Genomic DNA, 24138 nt, shown 5'->3' on the forward strand with positions numbered 1-24138 from the left:
CCCCTCGTAACTACACATTGTCCTGTCACAAAGAGATTAGAATAATATTTAAGTTATGAGATATACGAGCGCAGCTAGTATACTAGAAGATGTGGAGGAGAAGGGCTTCCTGAACAGATAAGTAATCACGGGTAAAACTTGGGTATACCTGGTCCTGAATCAAAAAACAAGCAAAACTCGGAAATACCCTCATAACCCAAACTCCAAAAGGCTAAAGTGAAAGTCACCCAAGAAGCTGTCTGTTTTGGGACCACAAAGATGTAATATGGACTGGTTACTCACAAAAAGAAAGTGACTTTTATTGGTCTTGCAGCTGTGAATCTTTGTCCCCATCCACAATATTCATCCCAGCTGATGCCTCTCGGTTTCTAATCATTAAGGAAACATTTCCGTAATGACGATGAGGTAATTATTAAAATGGAGAACTAGTTTACCACCAAACCCACAAGTTTACGAAACTAAGTTTTGCGTCCTTTTGAAGGACAGGACCTACTATTAATGTGGGGTTCAAACCACGATTGGGGGCTGAATCCGGTGCAGTTGGCGGATGTATAGAAAATTATGTAAGATCACCCTCACAGTATATGCCGTTCCCCATCATACTTTCTCGCCTTCAAAAGCAGTGAACTACCGGACCAGGCCAGCTGCCCCGGGTTTCTACAAAGCTGGTATTACATGAATGATGCAATGATTGTGAAATGAGTATACATATATGTGGTGAATATGTGAATAATCAATTGGCGAAATATCAGATCTCTAGAACATCAAGATCATAGTGAGGATAAACAAAACATTGGTTTTAAAACAAAATGAAATCTTGCAGTTTAACGTCTCACGATTATGCTTTTTAGGATAAGGAAGACGATGATTAAAGCAAGTGAATGATGATTAAAGAATTGGTGGAATGAGAAAGTGGGAGGCCTACGGACACAAAGTTGTCCACCACAAACTTACTTGGCTGGGATCGAACCAGGGACCCTCACGCACCACAGGTAAGCGGACTACCACTGAGCCACTGTCTCTCCTAATTTAAAACAAATCGTTACTAAAACAAACAAACAAACAAAAAAAAAAATAATAATAATAATAATAATCAGTAATAAAACTGAGTGTTTTTTTTTTGATACTTTGCTAAGTTAGGTTATATTAGACTTCGACTAAACCCTTGCTCAGCTAAGTGCCACTCAAAAGTTTATTGTGTTGTAACGTAATCGACGCGAAACCACATGTAGGGGTGACTTATTCTGTGCTCAGTACTAATCAGGACCTACAGTCCTCATCTAAGGATGTGGAGTGCTGCCTCTATTGGCGAGTGACTGAACTAAAATCATCGTTATACAAATGTACTGGTAGTTAATTCATTGCATAGTGGTGAATATCGACGAGAGGTTCTCTCTTCCTACTTTCAAGTGTGAAACTAAAGTAAAAATGTAATTATGGCAGATATTATTCATATCATAAGTGCCATACATTTTCTTGATGATTCTGGCTGTAAGTATTCATGTTTTGTTTATGGGAAGGAAGAAGATAAGTAAAACACGATGTATTTTCTCGGCAGTGTATGCCATGCATTGAAGCGAGTCTAAAAGACAAACTTTCTTTTTCTTGTTAGATGAAATTGCTATTAATTTTCTTTATAAACTATATACAACCGTAAAATAATTTAGGCATGAGAATTATTTTTGTGGAAACTAGAAAACTAAAAATCTCTGTGAAACTTGTATTAGTTGCTCTTATGAAGCACTTTTTTTTTTTTTTTTTTTTTTTTTGTAGCAGCTGTTTGTAAGAAGTGTGAATTCCTATGCTAAAGGAAATACGTAATTGTACAAAAAGTTTCCCTATAGGCTTGAAAGTTGTTTTTACTATTTTATATTGTTTTCACGTTATTAATTTTCCAATAAAAATATACAAAAAGGAAAACTTTATAGAATATACTTGAAAAGTGCAATCCAGCATTCACTGTTATCGCCTCTCCGGGATACTTATGTGTGTATATAATAATAAATTATTGAAAACGTTACAGTGTAGTGTTCTTACAAACTTTGTCAATACCTTTGTATATATTAAATATGTTTGTAATTCACTGTTTTCAACAAAAATAGTTAAATTCTACGCTTAAAGCTACTAATTATTTTCTACTTTAACTCTCTGTAAATATAAATTTTCCCTTCACTTTTAGTTCAGAGGTATATATAAATACTGTACAACTAGCCCTGCTTTTAAAATTACAACAAAGATAAAAATATAAGCAATTGTTAAACTAAACTTTAAAGCAAAATAAATATTTGAACATTAAATGTTAAATAATACCACTTGTTTGTTATTTCCAATCTATAGTTTTGTTGTAAAATCTGTGGCCATCCACCTTTTAAAAGTCCTCTGCTCTCACGTCAGATACGAGATATCTTCAAAAATTTTCCCGTATGGCTATTTACCCTTCGAGGCAATAGGAACTTGACAAGGGAAATAATTACTTCACCTCGACTCACGTCATTTTTTTTTGTTTTTTTTTTTTTTGTTTATTCTTTGATCTCAGAAACAGCAGTTTGTTTGTGTAATGTGCCAGCAACGATGTTAGAATTTCGATTATCCGCTACTGGCAAACGTAATTATGAGTTTTGCTTTAGAAATCGCTTAGAGAAATGTAAAGTTTATTTGAAAACTTCACACAGGGCAAGATAATGAGACAGTGCCTCGGGCATCTATTTAGCTTTTAAAAGGCACTCAACTCATACAGTGCTATTACATTTTGAAGTTACATGCTTACACGGAAGTCTGCAAAGGGACGACGAAGTTTTCTAAATGCATCTGTACGTTTCTTTTCCTTTAAAATAAATAAATAAATTGGATGTCTATTATCAAAGAACTAATCTCGTAACAGCGAGAGAAGAAGACATTTAAAACAATGATGGATGATAGGATTTAGGTTGACAAGATTGCATTTAATTTTTTTTTTTTTTTTTTATCTACAATATTCCAACATGGTTGAATTTTATGACAAAGGGTTCATTATGTACAGGAAAAATTCAAACTGTAACCACAGTAAGTGGACCAGTTATGAAAATAACATGATCGAAATTTGAATTCCAACGTCAAGAGTTGTTATGGAATTAATATGAAATGAACGAGTTAACACTCAGGTTATGGTCGACTGTAGCAGTTTGAATGGAAACCAATAACTATGAATCAAAAATTCTTGTTTTACGAAGTCCGTTCAAGTTATGAGCACAAAACAATAATTTACAGGTAATGAATGTTCTGTTTATGGTTAGGGATGCCGAAGTTACAACCATGAAATGATAAATTTTGAACAATAAATGGTACGGATACTAATTTCACTGAAATTATTGTACATACTTTGAACTGGAATTTAGATTTTTTTTTTAGCACCTACGCTAATATGAAACGTAGATCTATAGCTTAACGTGGAATCCGAGCCACATGAGCTCCCACCGGGAATCAAACCCGGTCTCCCATGTCAAAGGAGCTTAACGCTGATCCTATAGCTACAAGGGAAATCTACATACTTGGGAGATGTAATTTCTTCAGATTTTTAAAAATTCTTATTGTTACCAAGAAATTATTATTAAAGAAATTTTCAGTTTACAAAGTAAATCCTAGAAAACTGTTGTCATCACAAATTGTAACTCAATGCTAAACATTCGTTATTTGCTCTCTCCCTTCATTTTTAATTTTTTACGTTGCTGTGACATGACTGGTTAATACTACAGGGCTCCTACAACTCGTTATATAAGTCAAATTGCCCATGACATAATACTTTCAAAATTTCTTTCCTGTCCACCAGAAAACCTTCAGAACTAAAAATGAAATCTTTAAGTTTTACGTTCCATGCTTATGGTAGATAGGCTAAAGGAGACGGTGATGGTGAGAAATGAAGGAAATAGTGGGATGAAGAAAGTAGGAGGAAACAATTCCACTACACAGAATAAGCTGTTTCCTTCTGAAGCCTTTTATCAATACAATTAAAGCTTTATATATTTATATGATAAATATGAAAATGATAATTGTATTCTTTCTGATTTTCAAATCTGTACCAGCCCTGCATCAGAAAAACGAATCTATACGAGGATGGGAAAACTAGATATGCACATTTGTGGAGAATGCTAAATAAGGAATTTTAATTAGCAATTATCAACTTTTTCCAACAACCAGCTACCAGAGCGAAAAGCAGAAAATGGCAATTGCTATCCTCAAACGGTTGATTTGATTCATAGGGCTGAAATTTGCTTGTCTGTACAAATGTACATATTATGTTTTGCCATCCTTGTATAGAAATATTTGTCTCTTTTCGAACATGATATTATCTTATACGTATTAACTTACTAATGTTATGTTCTATTTTCAACTTACGTAGCTAGTAACTTCGACAAAAATAAATAAAAAAGAAATGCTCGTACACAACACTGGCGAGACTCTGCGTTTAACAATGTGATTTTGGTTACTTAAACTTATTATAATAATACCTTAGTTTAAATTGATGCATGGCAGGAAAAATATAACGCAGCATTTTCTTCCTTAAATGTAGAGTGACTCTGATCCAGATTGCTGTTTATTCACGTGTCTTCAACTCACTTTCCTTTTCTCCATGATATAATGCCCTGGTACAGTCTTCAGACAACCTAAAGAAACAAAGAAGCATATGAATATGACTTTTGCTAGATTAATCCGGAATCGTTCACATTGTTAAATGAACAGCTAAGGATTCTGAATGTAATGTTCTACTGTTCTTGTTGATATGGAAATATTAGTACTAAAATACCTACCATATTTCTACTGGCAATTAAATAAAACTAACCCACAGGAAGAGGGAAGAATAACATCACAAAACATACGAGGAAAAAAAAAAGTTTGTGAAAGAAATTTTAGAAGATAATGCTGCATGTTAAAAGAAATTACACATTCAACTCATTCTCCTAAAAAATACGATCTGCACGTATAATACAATAAATATTTCCGTAGAACTTACATTAACTTGCTAAAATTCTTCGAATCTCTCATCCTGTAATTTGAATCTAAGGTGCTTTAAATATGGATTTGAGTTGCCCAAACATAAGAACTGTAGTACAGTCTATGTGATCTCAACGGCTACGGCCATGTGATCTCAACGGAAAGTACCGGACAAAAATATGGAACTGTGACTGATTAGGATGAGGATTAGGTAGAGTAGTAATAAGCGCGCCAGTACAATACGTCAAAAGACCTAGGTTCGATCCTTAATCCAATTACTCTTAATTTAATCAAATTTGCACAATAGGGGACACGGTGCGAGGAAAAGTCGGTTATTTGCTTCACATCAAATAAATGATCAAAATTGCTTATAGGATTGCTATGGTAAAGGCGCAGGCGCTGGCAGAAGTGACCACGTTCAACATGATATATATTTTTTTTTAATGTAAAATGAAAATGAAATATTTCAGTTTAACGTCCCGCGATTATACCTTTTTAGGCTAAGGGAGATTATGATTAAGGCAAGTGAATGATTACGGACAAATTGGTGAAATGAAAAAGCGGGAGGAAATGGGAATGTCCCCAGAAAACCCACAGACATGACGTTGTCCACCACAAACTTATTTGGCCGGAGATTTTTTTAATGTAAAAATTTGCATTTCTTACGCTATAAATGTTTTCATATATGTTATCATGTACACTCAAGTCTAAAATTGTTGTCACATGTCTATAAATATATTGTTGTAGGAATATAATTCGATAACGAATTCGCCCGGTAGTTTTTACAAAGTATGCGTATAATCGGCAAAGACATGTATGTGGCAAATTTCATGTCAAAAGAACAGTAAATGAGAACAATAAAACAAAAATAAAACTTTCTTGTCCATTTACCAACATTTTGTTTTACTCATCCTAATTTTCGTATTTATAATTCTCTTTCTACCACAAATATACATTTCCAGATTATACACATAATATCAGTATTAAAAGTACCCTGCAAAATCATTATCAAATTATATTTTTACAAGAAGACAGTTATAGATATGCGACAATCATTTTGGACATGAGTACATTTATTAGTTAGAGCTTCCCATTTCTCATTCAATTATGTCTCTCCATACGCTATTAATTACAATGTTCCTTCTTAAAACAGAGGGTTATTTAAACCAAATACTCTAATACAGTACTTTCACCCTCTCAAAGTTTAATTAAATTAATTCTATACACTACGAGGCGATGATATATACCTTTTAAGTTTAAATTTAGCGTCAATCCCTTGTATGAACATTCAAACCTTGACCAGTCTTGCTTTTTGATGGATTATGGAACAGAGAATATCTCTTAAGATATCTGATATTTTTTCTTTCTTCAGTAACAAAACTCTCCTAAATCAACAACTGACTCCTGATTGTAAACTAAAATCAGAAGGTGTCTGCCTCTGCAGGGAGTCCAGAATCCACACCGAAATCAAGTGCGATACCCATTCAGCTGCATGGAATTACACCTTCAAAGTACATATAAGTTTTCCTGGACGTTTCAGTCACTTATACGACGACTTTCCATTACACGTGAAGTCACATGAAAAATAAATCATTTTATGGAAACGCCTCTCCTTTATCAGGATGTATATCGAAGTATCAAAACATAAAATCCTGACTTTTTTTTAAAATCAACCTTTACTTAGAAGAAAAATCGGAAATTAGCAATTAAGAAAAACAATAATATTATTTTTTTAATGGAAGTCACTATTAAAAGAACGTATACGATGAAAAATAAAGCTATTCGCCATTCTTTAAGAAGATAGATAAATTTGTTTCGTCTATCAATAAACATAAAAACTAATGTTTCATACTTCATGCTGGATGGGGAATAGTCAGAATTACTGATAATTTTACAAAAGTTCTTGTATACATAAATCGTATTTACAAGTCCTAGTTTTTCAGTTTTTCTTTCAATCTCTGAGTCAATAGTTTCATTATCATTTTTTTCAATTATTAGTGTCCTTTTTTTTTCTTCTAAGATCTTTATGTCATATGCTGTCTTATTTTGTTTATTCTGCTCCTCAACTTGTAGTTCTTTCTATTTTATAGTGCTTCTTTTTGTTTTGACGATGAATTTCTAAGTACCTGTAATATAGCTCTTGATTTGATATGTTTAATTTTGGAAGATTACAAGCTGGTCCGCATACACTGACTTTTGAGTAATTAAAGATTATTCTAACACATTTTCTACTACAGATTCTCTATTTACTGAAAATCTTCGTTCAACAGCAGCATTTCCATGAACATTGTAAGGATAAGATGAAAAAAAAATTACTAAGTTTTTATCCGATGCATTGTCTTATTAATAAAATCGCCGGGATGATCGAACAACTTCAATGACTTACTAATTCTGTTTCATAAAGAGTAACAGTCTCTCTTGATACAATCTGCTAATAATGGTTTACCTACTTTTTTTCATATAAATTTCTCAGGAGCAGCAGCAAAGATTCACTACCAGTAACTTCTGGTGAAAGGCATGAAGCACCACGGATAATTTTGAATTTTTATATGTACACTGCCATGTGTATGAAATTTCATACACACGGCTCTCCTGTGTAGCGCTGCGTGTTACGATTGTCCATACACAAACAACATATTGCACTTTTCTCGTGTTTGTTTTGTGTGTACGCAATTACATATATATGGCATGTAAATCCGAATTTAGTGTCCACGCCGCGTATATACAAAACCATACACAGAGAAAATCATACATTTATGCGCCTGAAACAAAGGCGTAAACAAAATATTCCTGGCAAACGTTTGATAATGGCGCACAGGCAGGGTTGGCAAAAACCATGATTTTTATTTAAAAAACCAAAAAAATAGTTTTTTTTTGGTTTAAACCTGTTTTATTATTATTATTATTATTATTATTAATAATAATTTGCTCTATGCATTTGTATCACATATGGACAGAAATAAGTTTGTTTCAATCTGGTGTTATTATACAACAACTGGGTTATGCTGGAAGGGATCACATAATTGTCCTCCATTTGAACTTGAAACCGAGACTAATTGGTCACAAATGTGATACGTCTGCCGACTCACTCATGAAGGACTCCTGATACGTTATACTGATCTTTACATACTTTTAATATAATTGTCAAATTATCAAGAGTCATTTGAGAAGGATAAAAAGATAAACAGTTGCACAAGTGAAACCATTATACAGAATAACATATGGAAAATTTCAAAATATTGCAGAAAAAAATTTCAAAATATTGCAGAAAACAGAAGGACTAATTAAGTCCAAGTTAGTTCACTACGACTTTTATTGGTCCAAGTTAAATAATAATAATAATAATAATAATAATAATAATAATAATAATAATAATAATACGACTTAATTTGCATATCAGTAAGAAAAATGAATAAAGATAAGAATTAGTTGAGTCCACTTTGGCTCTGACCCGTTTATACATAAATAGATACCAAAGATACTTCTGATTTCAGTCAACGCCTCTCGTGGGGTTTGTATGACCCCCCCCCCAAAAAAAAAGATACGGTATTTCGATGTATTTTATCAATAGTAAACATTATTAAAGCGAAACAATATTTGGAATTTTTTTCTTTGATTGCAATTGCATAACAAACTAAAAAAAATCACAAAAGAAACATTCATAAACTTATAAAAAAAGTTGCTTTTGTAGTATAATCTCTTTGAGTAACGAATGGGGAATTTAAATCTGAATATAATACGAACAATACGCGGGAGTGACACGCGATAACCCACACATGTGTGTTCATCAAGATTTTAGGAATATTTACACTTTTACGAACATTTTTCGTTTTTTGGTTTAAACCAGTTGGTTTCTTAAAAAAAAGCTGGTTTAAACCATGGTTTAAACCAGCGAACCCTGCATACACGTGATAATGATCAACAGATATGATGGCAATCAAGGTGCTAAATGACACTTCTGTGACAACATCGTGAACAGAGTAACAAGAAACTTCTTACACCCTACTTTGAAATAAATAAGCTGAAGTCTTTGAAGATCTTTTAGAGCAAATTAACCAAATCTCACCACCAATACCCTTGACAATTTAAATTTTTAGTATCTCAAATATCAATAGCAAACAGTTTAAAAGGATTATGTAAATTGCCCATTATGTTTCTGAATAAAGCGATCTGCAATGCTTCGAAAAACAACGTTCAGTTCCTTATACATAAATGGTGCTCGATTGGAAGGATACTGGGTATGATTCTAGTTGTACACCAATTTAATCGGTGAATGATAAAAGAAAAACATTCCACACCACCTTAGTTTTGGAAAACGAAAACAAAACTACTTATCGGAAATCTCGTTGCTTATATAAAAATATTTGTATGATATATTTGTAGCGTATGTTAAAACCTTTCATTTCTCAAAATACGAAAAACGTAATGATATTGGATATATAGTTACACGGAAATTTTTTTCCCAGAAGGTCTTCCTTAATTTTTGGAATATTCTCCTTTTACTCTCACCGATTCAATTGTAACCAAAATTTCCAGTTTAACTAAGGAAATGCTTGTCTAAAGCATGTCTTACTTGATCAAAGTTTTTAGTCGCTTTTGGCTGCTTCCAAATATTTCTTCGGGGGAAAAGTAATTTCTAATGCTATTTTTAACACTTGAGTTTTTAATCCATCTGATTGCACAGAACTTGAATGGAAACTTTCAAGAACCCGAATATTGAATATAGCCGGCACGTCTGGATGGAAAATCTTTAGAAGTGTAATATAATGCACAGAAAAATTCATGGATTTGCCAATCAACTACTGTCATAGAAAAATTCTGGACCATAGGTCTAATTTATTGACTTTTTCCTGACTTTCTTGACCTAATTAACAATATCTGGATTACCTTGATTGAAAAACACTAGGTTCATGCTCTTCAGGCGGTTATAGGTGGTTCTAAAATGTAAATATTGATCTACTGGTCTATTGATAAACTTGTTCTTGTAGAAAAAATGTTTGCAGATATTTCCTGATGTAAGTGCTAGAGATTTGACTAATATATATATATATATATATATATATATATGAGGCGTGTTTTTAAGTAAGTGCCGTTTCGAAATTCGGCCGCTGCGGCGCTGTGGTCCACATCCCGCTTATGCGTATTGTGTACCTACATATGTTGGTAAGCCACAGAAGCAATTACGGAAACATTCATCGTGTTTAGTCTGATTGTAAAAACTTAAAATGCCTCCACCGATTGAAAATCTCGCCGACTGAAATACGCTGTGGTTCGTTTTCTTAGTGCTAAAGTGATGAAAGCGGCTGAAATTAACCGTCAGATTACTACAAAATGAAATCTTTAAGTTTTACGTCCCAGGGTTATGCCGGCTAGGTTAAAGGAGACGGTGATGATAAGAAATGAATGAAATGGTGAATAAAGAAAGTGGGAGGAAACGGGAGAACCGCGAGAGAAAACCCACGCACAAGATGTCTGTCCACCACAAAGCTCACTTGGCGCGAGCTGGGATCGAACCAATAACCCCATGCATCAGAGGTAAACGCTCTACCACTGAGCCACCGCGGCCCCACCCAGATTAGTAAAGTGTATGACGCTTCACGATTTGGTCGTTATCTGGAAAGTTTGAGGAAAGGAGAAAAAGGCTGAAACTTCTTTTTTCTCAATAGAAATTGCGTTTCAGAAAGTCATATGTTATCCACAGTGAAGGTGTTATGGACAATATTCGTACAAAATTTCAAGTCCTTATCTCCTCAAGTTCAGATCATGTAAACAGAGAAAAACGTCCTTCCCCCTTTCCTATTTTAGATATAGAATTTCGCGAAACCCTTGCTTATCCACAAAGGCACAATATAAAATTTTGAACAAAAATTCATGTTCTATACCGCGAGTGAAGAGATACGATGAACGGTAGGAAGAACAATAAACCTTCTTTCCCTCATTACAGGCAAAATTTAAAGAGAAAAAGACAAAACAACCATTCGCATCCTGGAGTTTCTACAGGGCGTTTCAAAACAACACAGACAACGTTTGGGAGATGATTCCTGACACCAAGGTAACACAAAAAGTATAGACCAACCTGGATGCACAAATGCTTCCTTTCGGAGTTATAGGCTGCCGAAAACACGAAAAAATGAAGTTTAAAGGTCCATAGCTCCAAAACTATTGGACCTACCGTACTCGGGTCAAGACTTCACTTAGGAACTAATATGTGGACTATCCAAATACCCGTTTTAAAATCCTGTGGTACTTCCGCAACAATTTTTATAGAAGGAGTTGGTGAGTACTTCAAATTATATGCCCATAGCCAAACTCCCTCTATAAAATTGTTCCGTAAGCACCTCAGGATTCTGAAACTTGGATATTTGGATAGTCTACATATTAGTTCGTAAGTTATGTCTTGATTTGACTACGGTAGGTCCCATAGTTTTGGAGCTATGGACCTTTAAAGTTCATTTTTTTTTCATGTTTTCGGCAACCTATAACTCCGAAAGGAAGCACTTGTACATCCAGGTTGGTCTATACTTTTTGTCTTCTTTGGTGTCAGCAATCACCTCCCAAACTTTGTCGGTGTTGTTTTGAAACACCTTGTAGAGAACACTTGGGATAGATAAAAAAAAATCTAAAAACACTTCACACTGAACACTGAAAACACTACAGGACACTAAGTTTGGCTCTCCACTGTACAACACGTGTTACGATTGCCGATCATTTCTTGTTTTCAATATGTCATGTGGACCTTCCTCTTCCGTCAGCAGTAACCAGTTACCTTGTGAGTGTCATGGTGTGAAAGTGGTGCAGTAAAATGGGCGACTTGACAGACTTCCAAAGAGGCATGATCGTTGGTGCCAGTCTGGTTGGAGCTTCAGTGGCAACAGTGGCGAACATTGTGGGGGTATCGAAAGGCACTGTGTTCAATGTCACGAGGACATACACAATTTATGGGCAAACGACGTCTGCAAAGCACAACAGTGGTCGAAAGACAATCCTGTCAGATAGGGACCGGAGGGATAAAAATGGATTGTACCAGCTAAAAAGAAGACCACTGCAATGAAAATTACATCTGAACCCAATTCCGGCCTACAGAACCCGGTTTAATCGAAAACAGTGCGACGGGAACTTCATAAAATGAAAGTTCATGGCAGGGCCGCTTTCGCCAAACCCCTGGTCACAGCAGTAAACGCGAAGAGGCGTATCCAGTGGTGCAAGGACCACAAGGCGTGGACTCAGGAGCAGTGGAAACACGTAATGTGGTCCGATGAATCTACCTTGACCTTGTTTCCAACAACCTGTCGTGTTTACGTATGGAGAACACCGTCGCAGGCCTGTGATAAACTGTCTGCTCCCAACAGTAAAGCATGGGGGTGGTTCTGTTACAGTATGGGCAGTGATATCACGGTTTTCTGCAGGTACCATCATAGCCCTGCATGGAATGATGAATGCTAAGGCGTATGAGGACATTTTGGGGAACCAGGTTCTACCCATAGCCCAAATATTGTTCCCTGATGGAGATGACATCTACAAAGCTGATTTGGCACCATGTCACGCTGCAAAAACGGTGAAATCATGGTTTGAAGAGCATGACCAGGAGCTACCACACCTCCCCTGGGCCCCACAATCACCAGATCTGAACATCATTGAGCCATTGTGGTCTGAGTTTGAAAGGCGTGTTCGGTCCCATTACCCTCCACCAGCATCCCTTAAGGAACTGGAGCATGTTTTGGAGGAACAATGGTACAGAATTCCACACACTACGAATCAGGAGCTGTATACGTTCATTCCACGTCGGATCCAAGCTGTTTTGGACGCAAAAGGAGGCCCCACATCATACTAGGTATGATTTTCACACTTTTGTAAACGTTTTAGATTTTTTTGTCCAAGCCCTGTATATATATATACAAATCTGTGCTTAATGGTTTCGTAGATGTAATGAAAGGTAAGGAAAAGTCCAACTCTTCCCTCCCCGTTTTCCTCATTCAGGGATATTGTTTCGCCAAACCCCGAGAAAAAAAAAAGAAAGAAAAAAAACTTTAAGATTACACAATATCCACATAATTATATGAAGTTAACAGATTTCATATTGACAGGAATTCAATCTTGAAATATGGAAAAGGGCAATGCTAATAAGGTTGATGGGTTAGGTGAAGATTTTTCTTTTCGATTTCTTTTATCTACTTATTATTATTATTATTATTATTATTATTATTATTATTATTATTATTGAACATTTCTAATAATAAACAAATAAATTAAAAATAAACCTCCTATCCACTTTATATGCAGAATAAATCTTGTCATGTGAAGCTTATTAAAGACAAAATAATTACATTTTCTACAAAAACTACATCTTTAATTACGATTATAAAATCTAAAATTTTGTAACGAAAATTAGGATAGATAAACTTTAATTACTTACCTCTCCACAGAATAAGAATTCAAAACTTGGATTGCTTTGATTCAGATAGAGGATGTCTAATATGTACCCCGTGTGTGTTTCATAATAGGATAGATAAACATATTTGTTGTTACAAAAGGTTAACTTGTTTCACATTGCTATTAGAAAAAAAAAGAAAGAAAAAAAACTGCACTCTTTAAACACTGCATAGTTAAATATCTATACTTTTGCGTAAAATTTATTTTCGATGGAGGACAGGAGGAGACATTCCTTGTTATCTACTTTCTCAGCTAATATTTTTGTTCTTTTCAGCTGCGGACAATATCTGCTTAGAGTATAATATCTGAAGCAATTCGAAAAAAACAGAACTAAACGAAAGACTAAATAATTTACCTGTCTATTTCCACTCTCCGGCACCTATCAACGACTAGAGATGACAAAGATGAAATATACCATTCTTCTGGATGCAATTGTGATTTTTGAGAAAGAAATGGTGAGACTAATTGTTATTCCGTTCTCCTGACACAATATACTTCATTATCTGAAGCAAGCACTATATTAAGTATTGAAATGTCTACAACCATCCTGTTTGATGTTTTGTGAATGATCATGAACAGAAAATGGAAGACTAGGAACCATATTGCTGAAACTCGGTCCATGGAAAGGAGGTACAGATCCATTCAAACCAATTCCAACCTGAAAAAAATTATTATTATTATTACAATTTTATATATATGAAATAAATAAAAATAACACGCTTTTTTCCACTATTCTCTATTTATTTTAACACGATAATGTCCACCATAAACTTATATACCCTAGGATCGAACCAAGTACTCATCGCATCAGATGGTGATCTACTATTGAGCTTGATGAGCAACAAATTTTCAGATACATAGAATAACCCATTTACAAAAGGCTGCATTATATATGAAGTCGAGTAATTAAGCCATTTTGTAATCTTCAGTGCTTCCTTGAAAATACTAAACTGATATTTCTTTCTCGCATTTCGAAACATCAGAAGGATTGTTAGTTCAACATTATTTCTTTTGCAGTTAATTAATCACAGAACACCATATATTTGACGATTATCACTGTGCTGCAAGAGGTCATATTTAGAAAAATGTAAGCAAAAGGCCAATACTCACTGCAGAAAACAAACCACTCCTCTAGGAAGTACTTTCGGAGAACATTATCTCCATCTTCAGCCTAATGACAATTCGGAAAGGATTTAAAACGTGGAGAGATTTTTTTTTTTTTTTTAAGGTATTAAAACATGAGAAGCTTATTTTTCCTTGTCAGACGTTAACAGATATTAATGGTAACTCACTTGTCACTGTTCACTGTTGTTTCACTGTTTTTTATTACCTTCCAGATGGCGGACGGTAATTAAAAAAAAATACCCATCCACATTTCTCCCCATGTTTTAAATCCTTTTGAATTGTGACTAGGCTGAAGATGGAAATAATGTTCTCCGAAAGTTCTTTCTAGAGGAGTGATTTGTTTTCTGCAGTATCAGCCTTTTGCTTACATTTTTCTTAAATATTTAACGATTATTTAAAATTATCGTAAAAATCCAGTTCCTGTCTCATTATCTACATTTCAAAGTCTTTTAGACGTAATTACTTTCACTCTACGTACCAGTAATGGAATTGAAATATTCCTCCAGGAGAATGAACTTTTAAACTTTATTTATGCTCGGAGAAGTGTTCACATATAACAATTTAATGATCTCGAACTTTAAGAGATAAAAACTTTTTTTTTTTTTAAAAAAAAATGACAACTTTAAAAAAAAGCAATAAAAGGCAAAAAGTAATAAAAGTACTACAAGCAGACTATAATAATAATAGCGCTTAAAAGCAGAAAACAATTTGTTACTATTATCTATAAAAAGATTTTGAAGTTGTGTCAAGCTGAACAAATTACTGCCTAACATACAATTTGAAGGTAATTTTATGAGTAGAGCTCGGAAGTTGAAGACCTAAAAATTGCCTAAAAAGGACCTATAAAAATACCTAAAAATACCTAAAAAAAAAAAAATTACCTAAAAACTGGAAAAAAGGACGTAAAAATAAGACCCAATATAATTAAAATTACATATTTAACGGATATAATGTTCAACATATTACAAGCTTCTGGTAGGTTAACGGTCTGTTCTTCTTCCACAAACTGAAGTACAAACTAAAATAAGAAAACTTCCCCACCTTCACTGTCCCTTGCATTGTTACAATTGTTACGCTTCCTTCTCTGACTTGTGATTGTTGCAGATCTAGCCTTATCAGTCCAGTCGTTGAAGAATGTCTTATCTTTTGAATTTTCTTTACTAAACAAAAGATGTTTAAGAGATGGTGGTGATTCGAGTTAAAGACCAGTCAATTTACTGTCGGAAGATGAAGGGCAAAAAAAGACATTAAGACCTATTAAAAGCTGAAAAAAAGACCAATAATAATAATAATAATAATAATAATAATAATAATAATAATAATAATAATAATAATAATAATAATAATAATAATAATAATAATAAACGCCGAAAAAGGTAAAAAAAAAAAAAAAAGGACAAATAAAATCATAAAATCCACCATTTTCTGGCCTACAAGGACCCAAAATGAACATATATTATGTTAAGCCTCGTCTTTGGGCATACGTAAAAAAGATGATTTTTCCTCAACTTCCGGGCCCTATTTATGAGTTACTAATATGTTTGGCTTGGCACAATTAAAAAAACAGTAATAATAAATTGTTTTCTCTCAAGTCTTCTTCTTCTTCTTATTATTATTATTATCGTCTGCTTTTTTAGAGCTTTTAATATTTTTTTGTCATTTAACGTCCGTTTTCAATACCGAAGCTATATGAGATGGACCTACAGCTTAATATGTAATCCGAAATATATGAGCTCCCATCGGGAATCGAATCCGATCTCCCGCTCCAAAAGCACGTCTGCTAACCATAATTACATGCAATGTTTTTTTTTTTTTAATTTGAGAAATAAATTTTACAACATATGTAGATAATTAGTTATTGCATTAGAAATGCGTATGTATACTACAATCGACAACAGGTTTTGCTTAAAAATACGCTTCTTTTCTGTAAGTTAGCCACTTTTCAATGGAACTGCTCGTGGCTAACATAGACAGGTGTCACTGTATATTGAATGAAATAAATAAAAGTACTGAGTTCATCGTCGGTTAGTGAAAACAGCAGAAAAGACAAATAAATCATGAAAATACAAAGCAACCATCTCAAGTTACTAACCATACAGGAAAGCAATAGTCAGTGGTAGAAAGGTTACTTCTGATGCGAAATGACCTTGGTTTGATCCAGGTCACAGAGGCATTGAATGTGTGATGAACAACACTGTATCTGCGGGTTTCCCCAGAATTCTCTAATTTCATCTCACTTTCTCTTTTCGCCAATCAACCATTATTTACTTGCATTTATCATTCCTATAAAAGGGGGGCTCGTGGAAATTTAACTTTAAATTTCACTTTAATTCACTAGCCACCCAAATTACGACTTAAAATTTCATTTTAATTCACTAATCGGCCAAATTACGACTTAAAATTTCACTTTAATTCACTAGCCGGCCAAATTACATCTCCAATGGGAGATGGAACCCGATATTACGTATCCTAAATTCCCAGCTACTTGGGAACACAAATAAGAATTATAAATTAAAAGCGACGATGAATTTCGAAAATTACTCATTGAAATACATTACCTGTGATGAGCTATGAGTAAGCAAGTTATTGAAATTAACATTAGAGTGAAGCACTGGCATATCTGGAGTGGGTAATGGACGATACTCTGACCCTGGCAAAAGTGGAGCTGTATGATGCAGGTTATTTCCTGGTAATAGTGATGAGCTTGATGGAAGGTTTTTGCTACTGACAAACGGAGGCGCTGGCGGTGGAACTGCGATCTGCTGAAAATAAATAAATACATACATACATAAAGGAATGGTTATTTGATTCTTACCACAATTTATACTATTTTTAGTGACAGTAAATTCTTTACTATGAATACACCAAAACAACAAAAATATGGATTAAAATAATACATAGATCCATTGATTTTTCTTTGTTGTTAGCATTGTTTTTCTCATGTTTAAAATGAAATTCTAACAAAGAGCCATAATATTGATCTATTCTAATAAACATACTTCTAGGGATAAGGTAAATATAGTATTCTTTTTAAATATTTTGTATAATATGTTCAGAATCTTCCATGGGTCCCATATTATGATCACTACCAAGGTGATTCTCGCTACTATCGCGTTCTTTTGTACCAACTTTGGGCTAGATCCATGACTATCTATGGAGTGTTCTCAAATGCACTTAAAATTGTGCACTAAATGCTGTGCTTTATTCAGAACGAAATATATATGCAAAAACGATACAGGATGGTTCGAAATTGGTTTTGGATTTTATCAACGATACCAACGCATCTAATCAGAAGTGCGTTACACACGAAGTTCATAATTCATTGAATTGAATTGAATTGATTTTGAGTTTAACGTCCCATTCAGCAGCGAGGCTATATGAGACGTGGACCTACTGATGAACGTGGAATCCGAACCACATGAGCTCCCGCCGGGGAAGTTCATAATTCAGTCACAAAGGAGCGCAAACAAATTGGCGCGCGTAGTGTTTTCTTGCAGCGAAATACGACACAATTGGTGAATGTGATGACAATGGATGAATCAAGAATTTCAGCAGTTCTGGTGTCAACGAATGAATTAAGTGTTCCAGCAGTTTCAGTATATGAATAGAGATCTGCGTGGATATATTTTTAGTTTCTGTTTCGATGGCGGATATTGTTAAAAGACAAGACTTTCGTGATCATTCTTCTGAAATTATTGACATCCTGTATCTTTTTGGAGATGAATACGATCAAAATTGTGTTTCCGAGGATTTGCCTTCAAAACCTGATAATGTACATTAAGTGCTAATGTGATTTATATGCTAGTTTGTTTCAGGTGGGTCATTCTCATTTACCAAGGGCCTTTTATCTAATCGACTGGAAGCCTTCGAAATGTGGGTGTGGAGAAGAATGGAAAGAATAAGTTGGATCGAGCGGAAAACGAATGAGTGTGTTAGTAATGGTGGGTGAGAAAAGAACACTTTTAGATATTATTAGGAAGAGGAAGAGAAACTGGTTGGGACATTGTCTAAGACGAGATTGTATCATGAGGGACGTCCTAGAGAGTATGGTGGCGGGAAAGAGAGGGAGGGGGGCGAAGGAGACTACAAATAATGGATGATATAAAAACAGAAAGATCATACGCGAGGACGAAGAAGTTGGCGGAGGACCGTAGAGCATGGAAGCTTCTCAGCTGCAGCAAGTGACCTGCCAATAAAGGTAGAATACCTATGATGATGATGATGATTTTATCTAATGATATTCTTTGCTTTATGAGTAATGATGTACGTATTTGCTCTAAAATTAATTGAAAGATGCGGTTATTACTAACTTGGGTATTTTTTGGGAGGAGATTATCAGAAACATGCATTTGAGAGACTCTTCCGGAAGTGTGTAACCACTTGACGTAACGGCCCGATTTGTGGGCCTGAGCCGCGCCACGCCATCTGTTAGCGACTGGTGGAACTACGTCCAACCTAGCGACGAACGCGTGCCCTATCGCTAACCGGTGTATCGGGAGCTTTCTAGACCTAATGGCCGTCACGTCTTTTGTTCACGTGACTCTTCAGTTTGACCTCACAACGCTGGGTGGACGCCGTAAATTGGGGAAGTACCGGCCAGAAATCGAACCCTGGACCACGCGGACATGAATCTAACGTTGTAACCACTAGACTACGGTGTCCCTCAGTAAGTATGTATATTATTCATCATTAGTAATTTGTGTCTGCATAAATTATTCCATGTTATTAAACGTAGTTGACTTTCAACAGAAAGAGATTGTATTTAATGTTTAGCTGGAATGTTATTATATGAAAGCTAAATTTCTATTGTTCAAACACTTCTCACCTCACAACTATTATGTATTGAATTAGTGGGATTGAAATGTCCAATTTTTACGTCTGGTAGAAAACTATCGTCTGTAACGCAGCAAATGGACGGACCTAAGTCACGTGTACGATATCAGAAGCTAAGAACGTTTAGAAAACAGGCTGCACTGTTCAGAAGCCAGTGTGTCACTGAATAAGATCGAGTGAAAGTGCATCATGGAGAACACATAATTTGAGTGATTCTTTATTCCCAGCTCAAACCGAGGCATTTTGCACATCTAACCGCGAGAAATATAAACCCATTTGGACCAGTAGTAGTGAATAAACGCACATAATATTGTAAAATTTCAAACCAGTGATGCAATATTGAAAAAATGAGCCCCGCATTCACCCAACAAAAGCATGTTCTAATAATCTCCTCTGAAACACCATCAAATGTATGTCGTTCATCAACTCCACATAATTAGTAAGGTTAAAAAGTCGTACTCATGGATGCCATATGAACTGACAGGCCAAGAAGAATCGCCGTCTGGAGATGTGCATTTTTCTGAGTATATGGAATATCACGAAAGGCTCCTATCACTTTTACTGATAAATCTATCCGTTATGACAACCATAAACAGTCAGGACAGTGGTTGAATCGTGATCAATGTCAAAACGACGCTACCCGCAGAAGATGTAGCTGACGGAGACGTTCAGTCATTTCTTTCTCATCAATGCGAAATCATCATTACGGATAGTTACAATGCTGAATTCCACGAAATGCATCAGAAACTTGTCCGTGACCATCCAGCACTGGCCAACAGGTAAAGTGTCCTCACGCTGCACGACAATAAACGCGCAAATGTTGCTCGAAGGACAGTGTAAACTCTCCATGAGTTGCAGTATGAAACCCTTCCTCACCCATCGTATTGTCCTGACGCCTTTTCTGGCATCTCGATCATTTCCTGGCAGAGATAAACAGGCAGTGCAACATGTGGCTGAGGACTTCATTGTATCGCCGACGCCAGACAATTCCGCCATGGAATCCAGTCGTCGGGTGAATGATTGCAAAAGTGTATAGGTATAACCGGAAAGTACTTTGACTAACTAGGTAGGTATTGTAGTTTTTATTTCTTGGCCTTTGAAAGTGAAGCACGTCAGTCCAGGGTTTGCCCAAGTGGGCCCAGCCCGAAAAAACCCACCGGGTTTTTTCGGGTTGGACCCACCTGAAAAAACCCATCTTAAAACCCACCTGGGTTTTTGAGCTTTTTGTTAATATATTATTGCTACAACTAAGTTTATCACATTGAAAGTGATTTTTTATCAAACTTTGGACTTTCCTCGGGCGAATTAAATGCTTTCACGTTAAGGTATACAACAACATTCTATATAAGACCTTTATAAAGTTCTGAATGCACCGAATAAATGAAAAAATCTTACCTTAGCTTGAGATAATTATATAACAAATTAATGTATTGATTATGCTTATAGCCTATTTAAAAAAAAAAATGCAATTTTATATTTTAGAAAATACTTTCCGTAAATAGTGTGCTCGCCGACTCGGCTATGCCGAGGGACGTTATCCCTCATAGGGGAGACCGGGACACATTGTCACAATTTTCACGTTTTATTTTTTTGTGATGCTCATGTAAGGCCGAAAATTACAATTTTTAGTATACACATACTTTGTTATCTTATGCATAACATATATTTCTCTGTCCAATGTAACTCGCTCTGAACTGGACTTATGTACTATGTTTTATGATCAATACAGTTGTGACAATGTACCCCATATTCGGGGTAAGTTGTCACAATATATGGGGCAAATTGTCACATGTTATTCTTGTGGCACTTTTCAGAAATTGGTAGATATTATTAATGCAACTGTTACTAATGCAAAAAGACTGTAAATGTTACCAGCATTAAATACTTAGCGTCTGAAAGAGAATCAAAACATATTTAAATGAAAGGGGGAAACTATATTAGTTAAATAGGAAAGAAAGTAGGGGAACCTGTAGCTTATATTTTCTCAACCTAAGAGATTTATTGTTACATCAAGCTTTGTAGGAAAACCAAAACTGTCATGAAAACAGAACTAACTCATAGCTAAGGAATCAAAACTACAAACTGAAAGGTCATAACAAAATGACGAAATTATCAAATCATAGCCTACATCTCTAATAGGCCGACACAAAATTAGCCAATTGCATTTAAGTTGTTTCTGATTGTAGTTTATGAATTGCAAAGAATTCCTCGGATAGCTAGAAGAGGAGTAAATATTATTACGAAGTTTAGTTACGTTTTATTAGTACGCACCGCAAACTAGTTCGAAAATGTTCATCCTTTTGCTTCTACAAAGTACCATACCTGGAGATCATCGTCAGAGTCACAATTAATACACACGTAAAACAAGTTCTGCTTCCCTCAGTTTTCATAGGCTGATTCCGTACATCGAATGCACTGAATACACTTCTCGCTACATGTACTCGCACTGTATGGATCGCCATAAACTAAACACAATGTATCGTCGTCCTCTAAGGAAGAATCGTAATCATCTTTGGACCTCCGTTGACATTGTTTATAGGTACAAAACTATTTGCTTGGGGAGTTCTTATAGCAAGATCACCATGTCTTTTCAGAAATACCGGATACCAGTCTGGGCCAGCAATGACCTTTTCATTCCACGACTCTGGGCATTTCAATCCTAGCGCTTTTGCAAAGTTGTAAGGCAAATCGCGAACCTCTTTTGTAGTGAGTCCAAATTATATGTGCGAAGCTTGTTTTGGTATGATACTAGTAATTCTTCCTAGTATTAGTATTACGAAGAGTAACCTAATGTAAATAAGCATTGGCCGAACTGTAGTTCGCCATCTGTAACACGTGCACAAAATCTTGCCAATGTTCTGCTGTGGACATGAAATTCTTTAGCAGCTTTAGCCCTACGTATTGATATGGGGTTGTTATTTCTTTTCATAGCTCTTGCTGCAATCAGTAGATCTTCCACTGGTGGTGCTTTCCTCTCTGTCTTTCTTTTATATATTCTCACTGTCTGCGAAACCGAGATAATCCTATCGTTTGTATTATACATAACACACAGTGGGGCACATTGTCACAGTGACAACATGCCCCGTCTTATTTGTGACAACTTGCCCCACGCGTCGCCATTACTCTTTTTACAAAATATCTATACCAAACGACAAGATTAGGCGCATTCAAAGTAGCACATTATGAAGCTCTATTTGTAGCCTACATAACACACACAAAAATATTTGCTTCTACCGCTTTCACTAACTCACAAAACAGCAATTTCAGGACTCGGAAAATTTACATTCCAGCACTGAAAATAGACAAAGTTCAACTGACGCAGCACCGTTGTTCCCGCGCATCTCCAAACTAGTACAGTTAGTAGTGACATATAGTAAGTAAACAAGAAAACAGCACCGGCGCGCTAATGTTTTCGCTTTTTTCAGAATTGCTACTGTGACAACATGCCCCGGTCTCCCCTACGTTTGACGTGTTTAAAGCCATATGTGCCGGTACTACAAGTAAATATGTAGTGCATTAGCAAATCTATTAGTATTATTTCTTACCTTTGATGATAGCACAAGTATTCTTCAGTAAAATTTAGTTTTCCAACAATAACAGTTTAGTTCAGTTATTTGTTGGTACTCTTCAAATAAGCATTCTTTAGAATCAACACCAACAACAGCGTAAAAATTCTTATGAAATTTAAGAAGCTTAATGCTCAGAGTTCCGAAAACTACGTAACACTTACTACTTCAAGTGCTGAATTCAAACTTCCGTACTAGTGGAAGTTTCGATGTACAGTAAAGAAACCTGCATTTTCGTGGGGGGGGGGGGGGATCGTGAAAAAAATGCTCGGGAAATTCCCGCAATTGAACGCACAAAGCATCGGAACTGAATACTTCAACAATAAAACTATTTATTTTACGCTGGAAGATATTTAATTTCATTTAAGACATTTTGAAACATTTACTTTATAAAATACGAATTATATCTTTGTTAATTGTTTTAAATTAATTTTCTGGAAAGAAACGTCTTGCAACAAATGCTCGGGAATTTCACCTAATTGAACGCACAAAATATCGAAAGTGACCGGCAAGTAAAAAGTTTTACTTTACGCTGTTAAATTAATATATTTGGTGTTCATATTTGGCAAACGTCACTGAGGCTTCTGGGATGATTCGATCTACTGTTCGTTCGTCTGCCTGTACCACACATACTACAGGGCACAAGCCCTTCGATGTTTTAAGTTTAAATTTTCAGGGCACAAGCACGAGACACATAAATTTCCAGTATAGAGTTTGGCGGCATACCAACGTAAAATTTCAAAATGGCGGCCATTCTTTTCTCAAAATAGGGGATATCCACGCTACAAAGTGCAATTTTTGGTCTTTTAAGTTGACATGTTCAGAGTAGAAGCACGAGACACTCTAAATTAGCTGTATATACTTTGGCAGCGATCCAGCGTAAAATTTCAAAATGGCGGCCGTTTTTCGAAACTGCAGTGAATAGAAAGTTGTTGCAAGTTGTGACAATGATAATCTTGAAATATAAATCACAATTTAACACTTTTACCCCAAAGACGTTGAAATATTTCGAAAAAACCCAATTAAACCCGAAAAAACCCGATTAAACCCGAAAATACCCGAAAAAACCCACATGGACCCAGGTGGGTTGGGCTTTTTCAAAAAAACCCGGGTTTTTTCAAACCCTGCGTCAGTCAGATATTTCCATCGCACTAACCCAATATAGGCCCTTTTTAGCTTTCATATGCTACAAACTGAATTCTGGCCCCGAGTTCAA

The 24138-nt window shown here is 35.3% G+C and overlaps 1 protein-coding gene across 2 annotated transcripts in view; it reads right to left on the bottom strand.

The window, feature by feature from the left end:
• Positions 1–100: 100 nt before the first annotated feature.
• The window catches only part of LOC145671280 (uncharacterized), a 48335-nt gene continuing 24297 nt past the window's right edge, over positions 101–24138 (bottom strand). Inside the window, exons 5-7 of one of the 2 annotated variants that reach the window (XM_081740228.1) lie at positions 17082–17282; positions 13754–14056; positions 101–4640 (exon numbers count right to left, since the gene is read on the bottom strand). In XM_081740228.1, coding sequence (XP_081596354.1) covers positions 13919–14056; positions 17082–17282 — 339 coding nt within the window. In that variant the 3' untranslated portion in view covers positions 101–4640; positions 13754–13918. Of the gene's footprint in view, positions 4641–13753; positions 14057–17081; positions 17286–24138 lie in introns of both variants that reach the window. The other variant, XM_081740227.1, reaches the window with a different exon arrangement.

This window comes from Thermobia domestica, chromosome 15 (genome assembly GCF_964235325.1).
Source record: "Thermobia domestica chromosome 15, izTheDome1.hap1.1, whole genome shotgun sequence".
Taxonomy (NCBI): Eukaryota; Metazoa; Arthropoda; class Insecta; order Zygentoma; family Lepismatidae; genus Thermobia; species Thermobia domestica.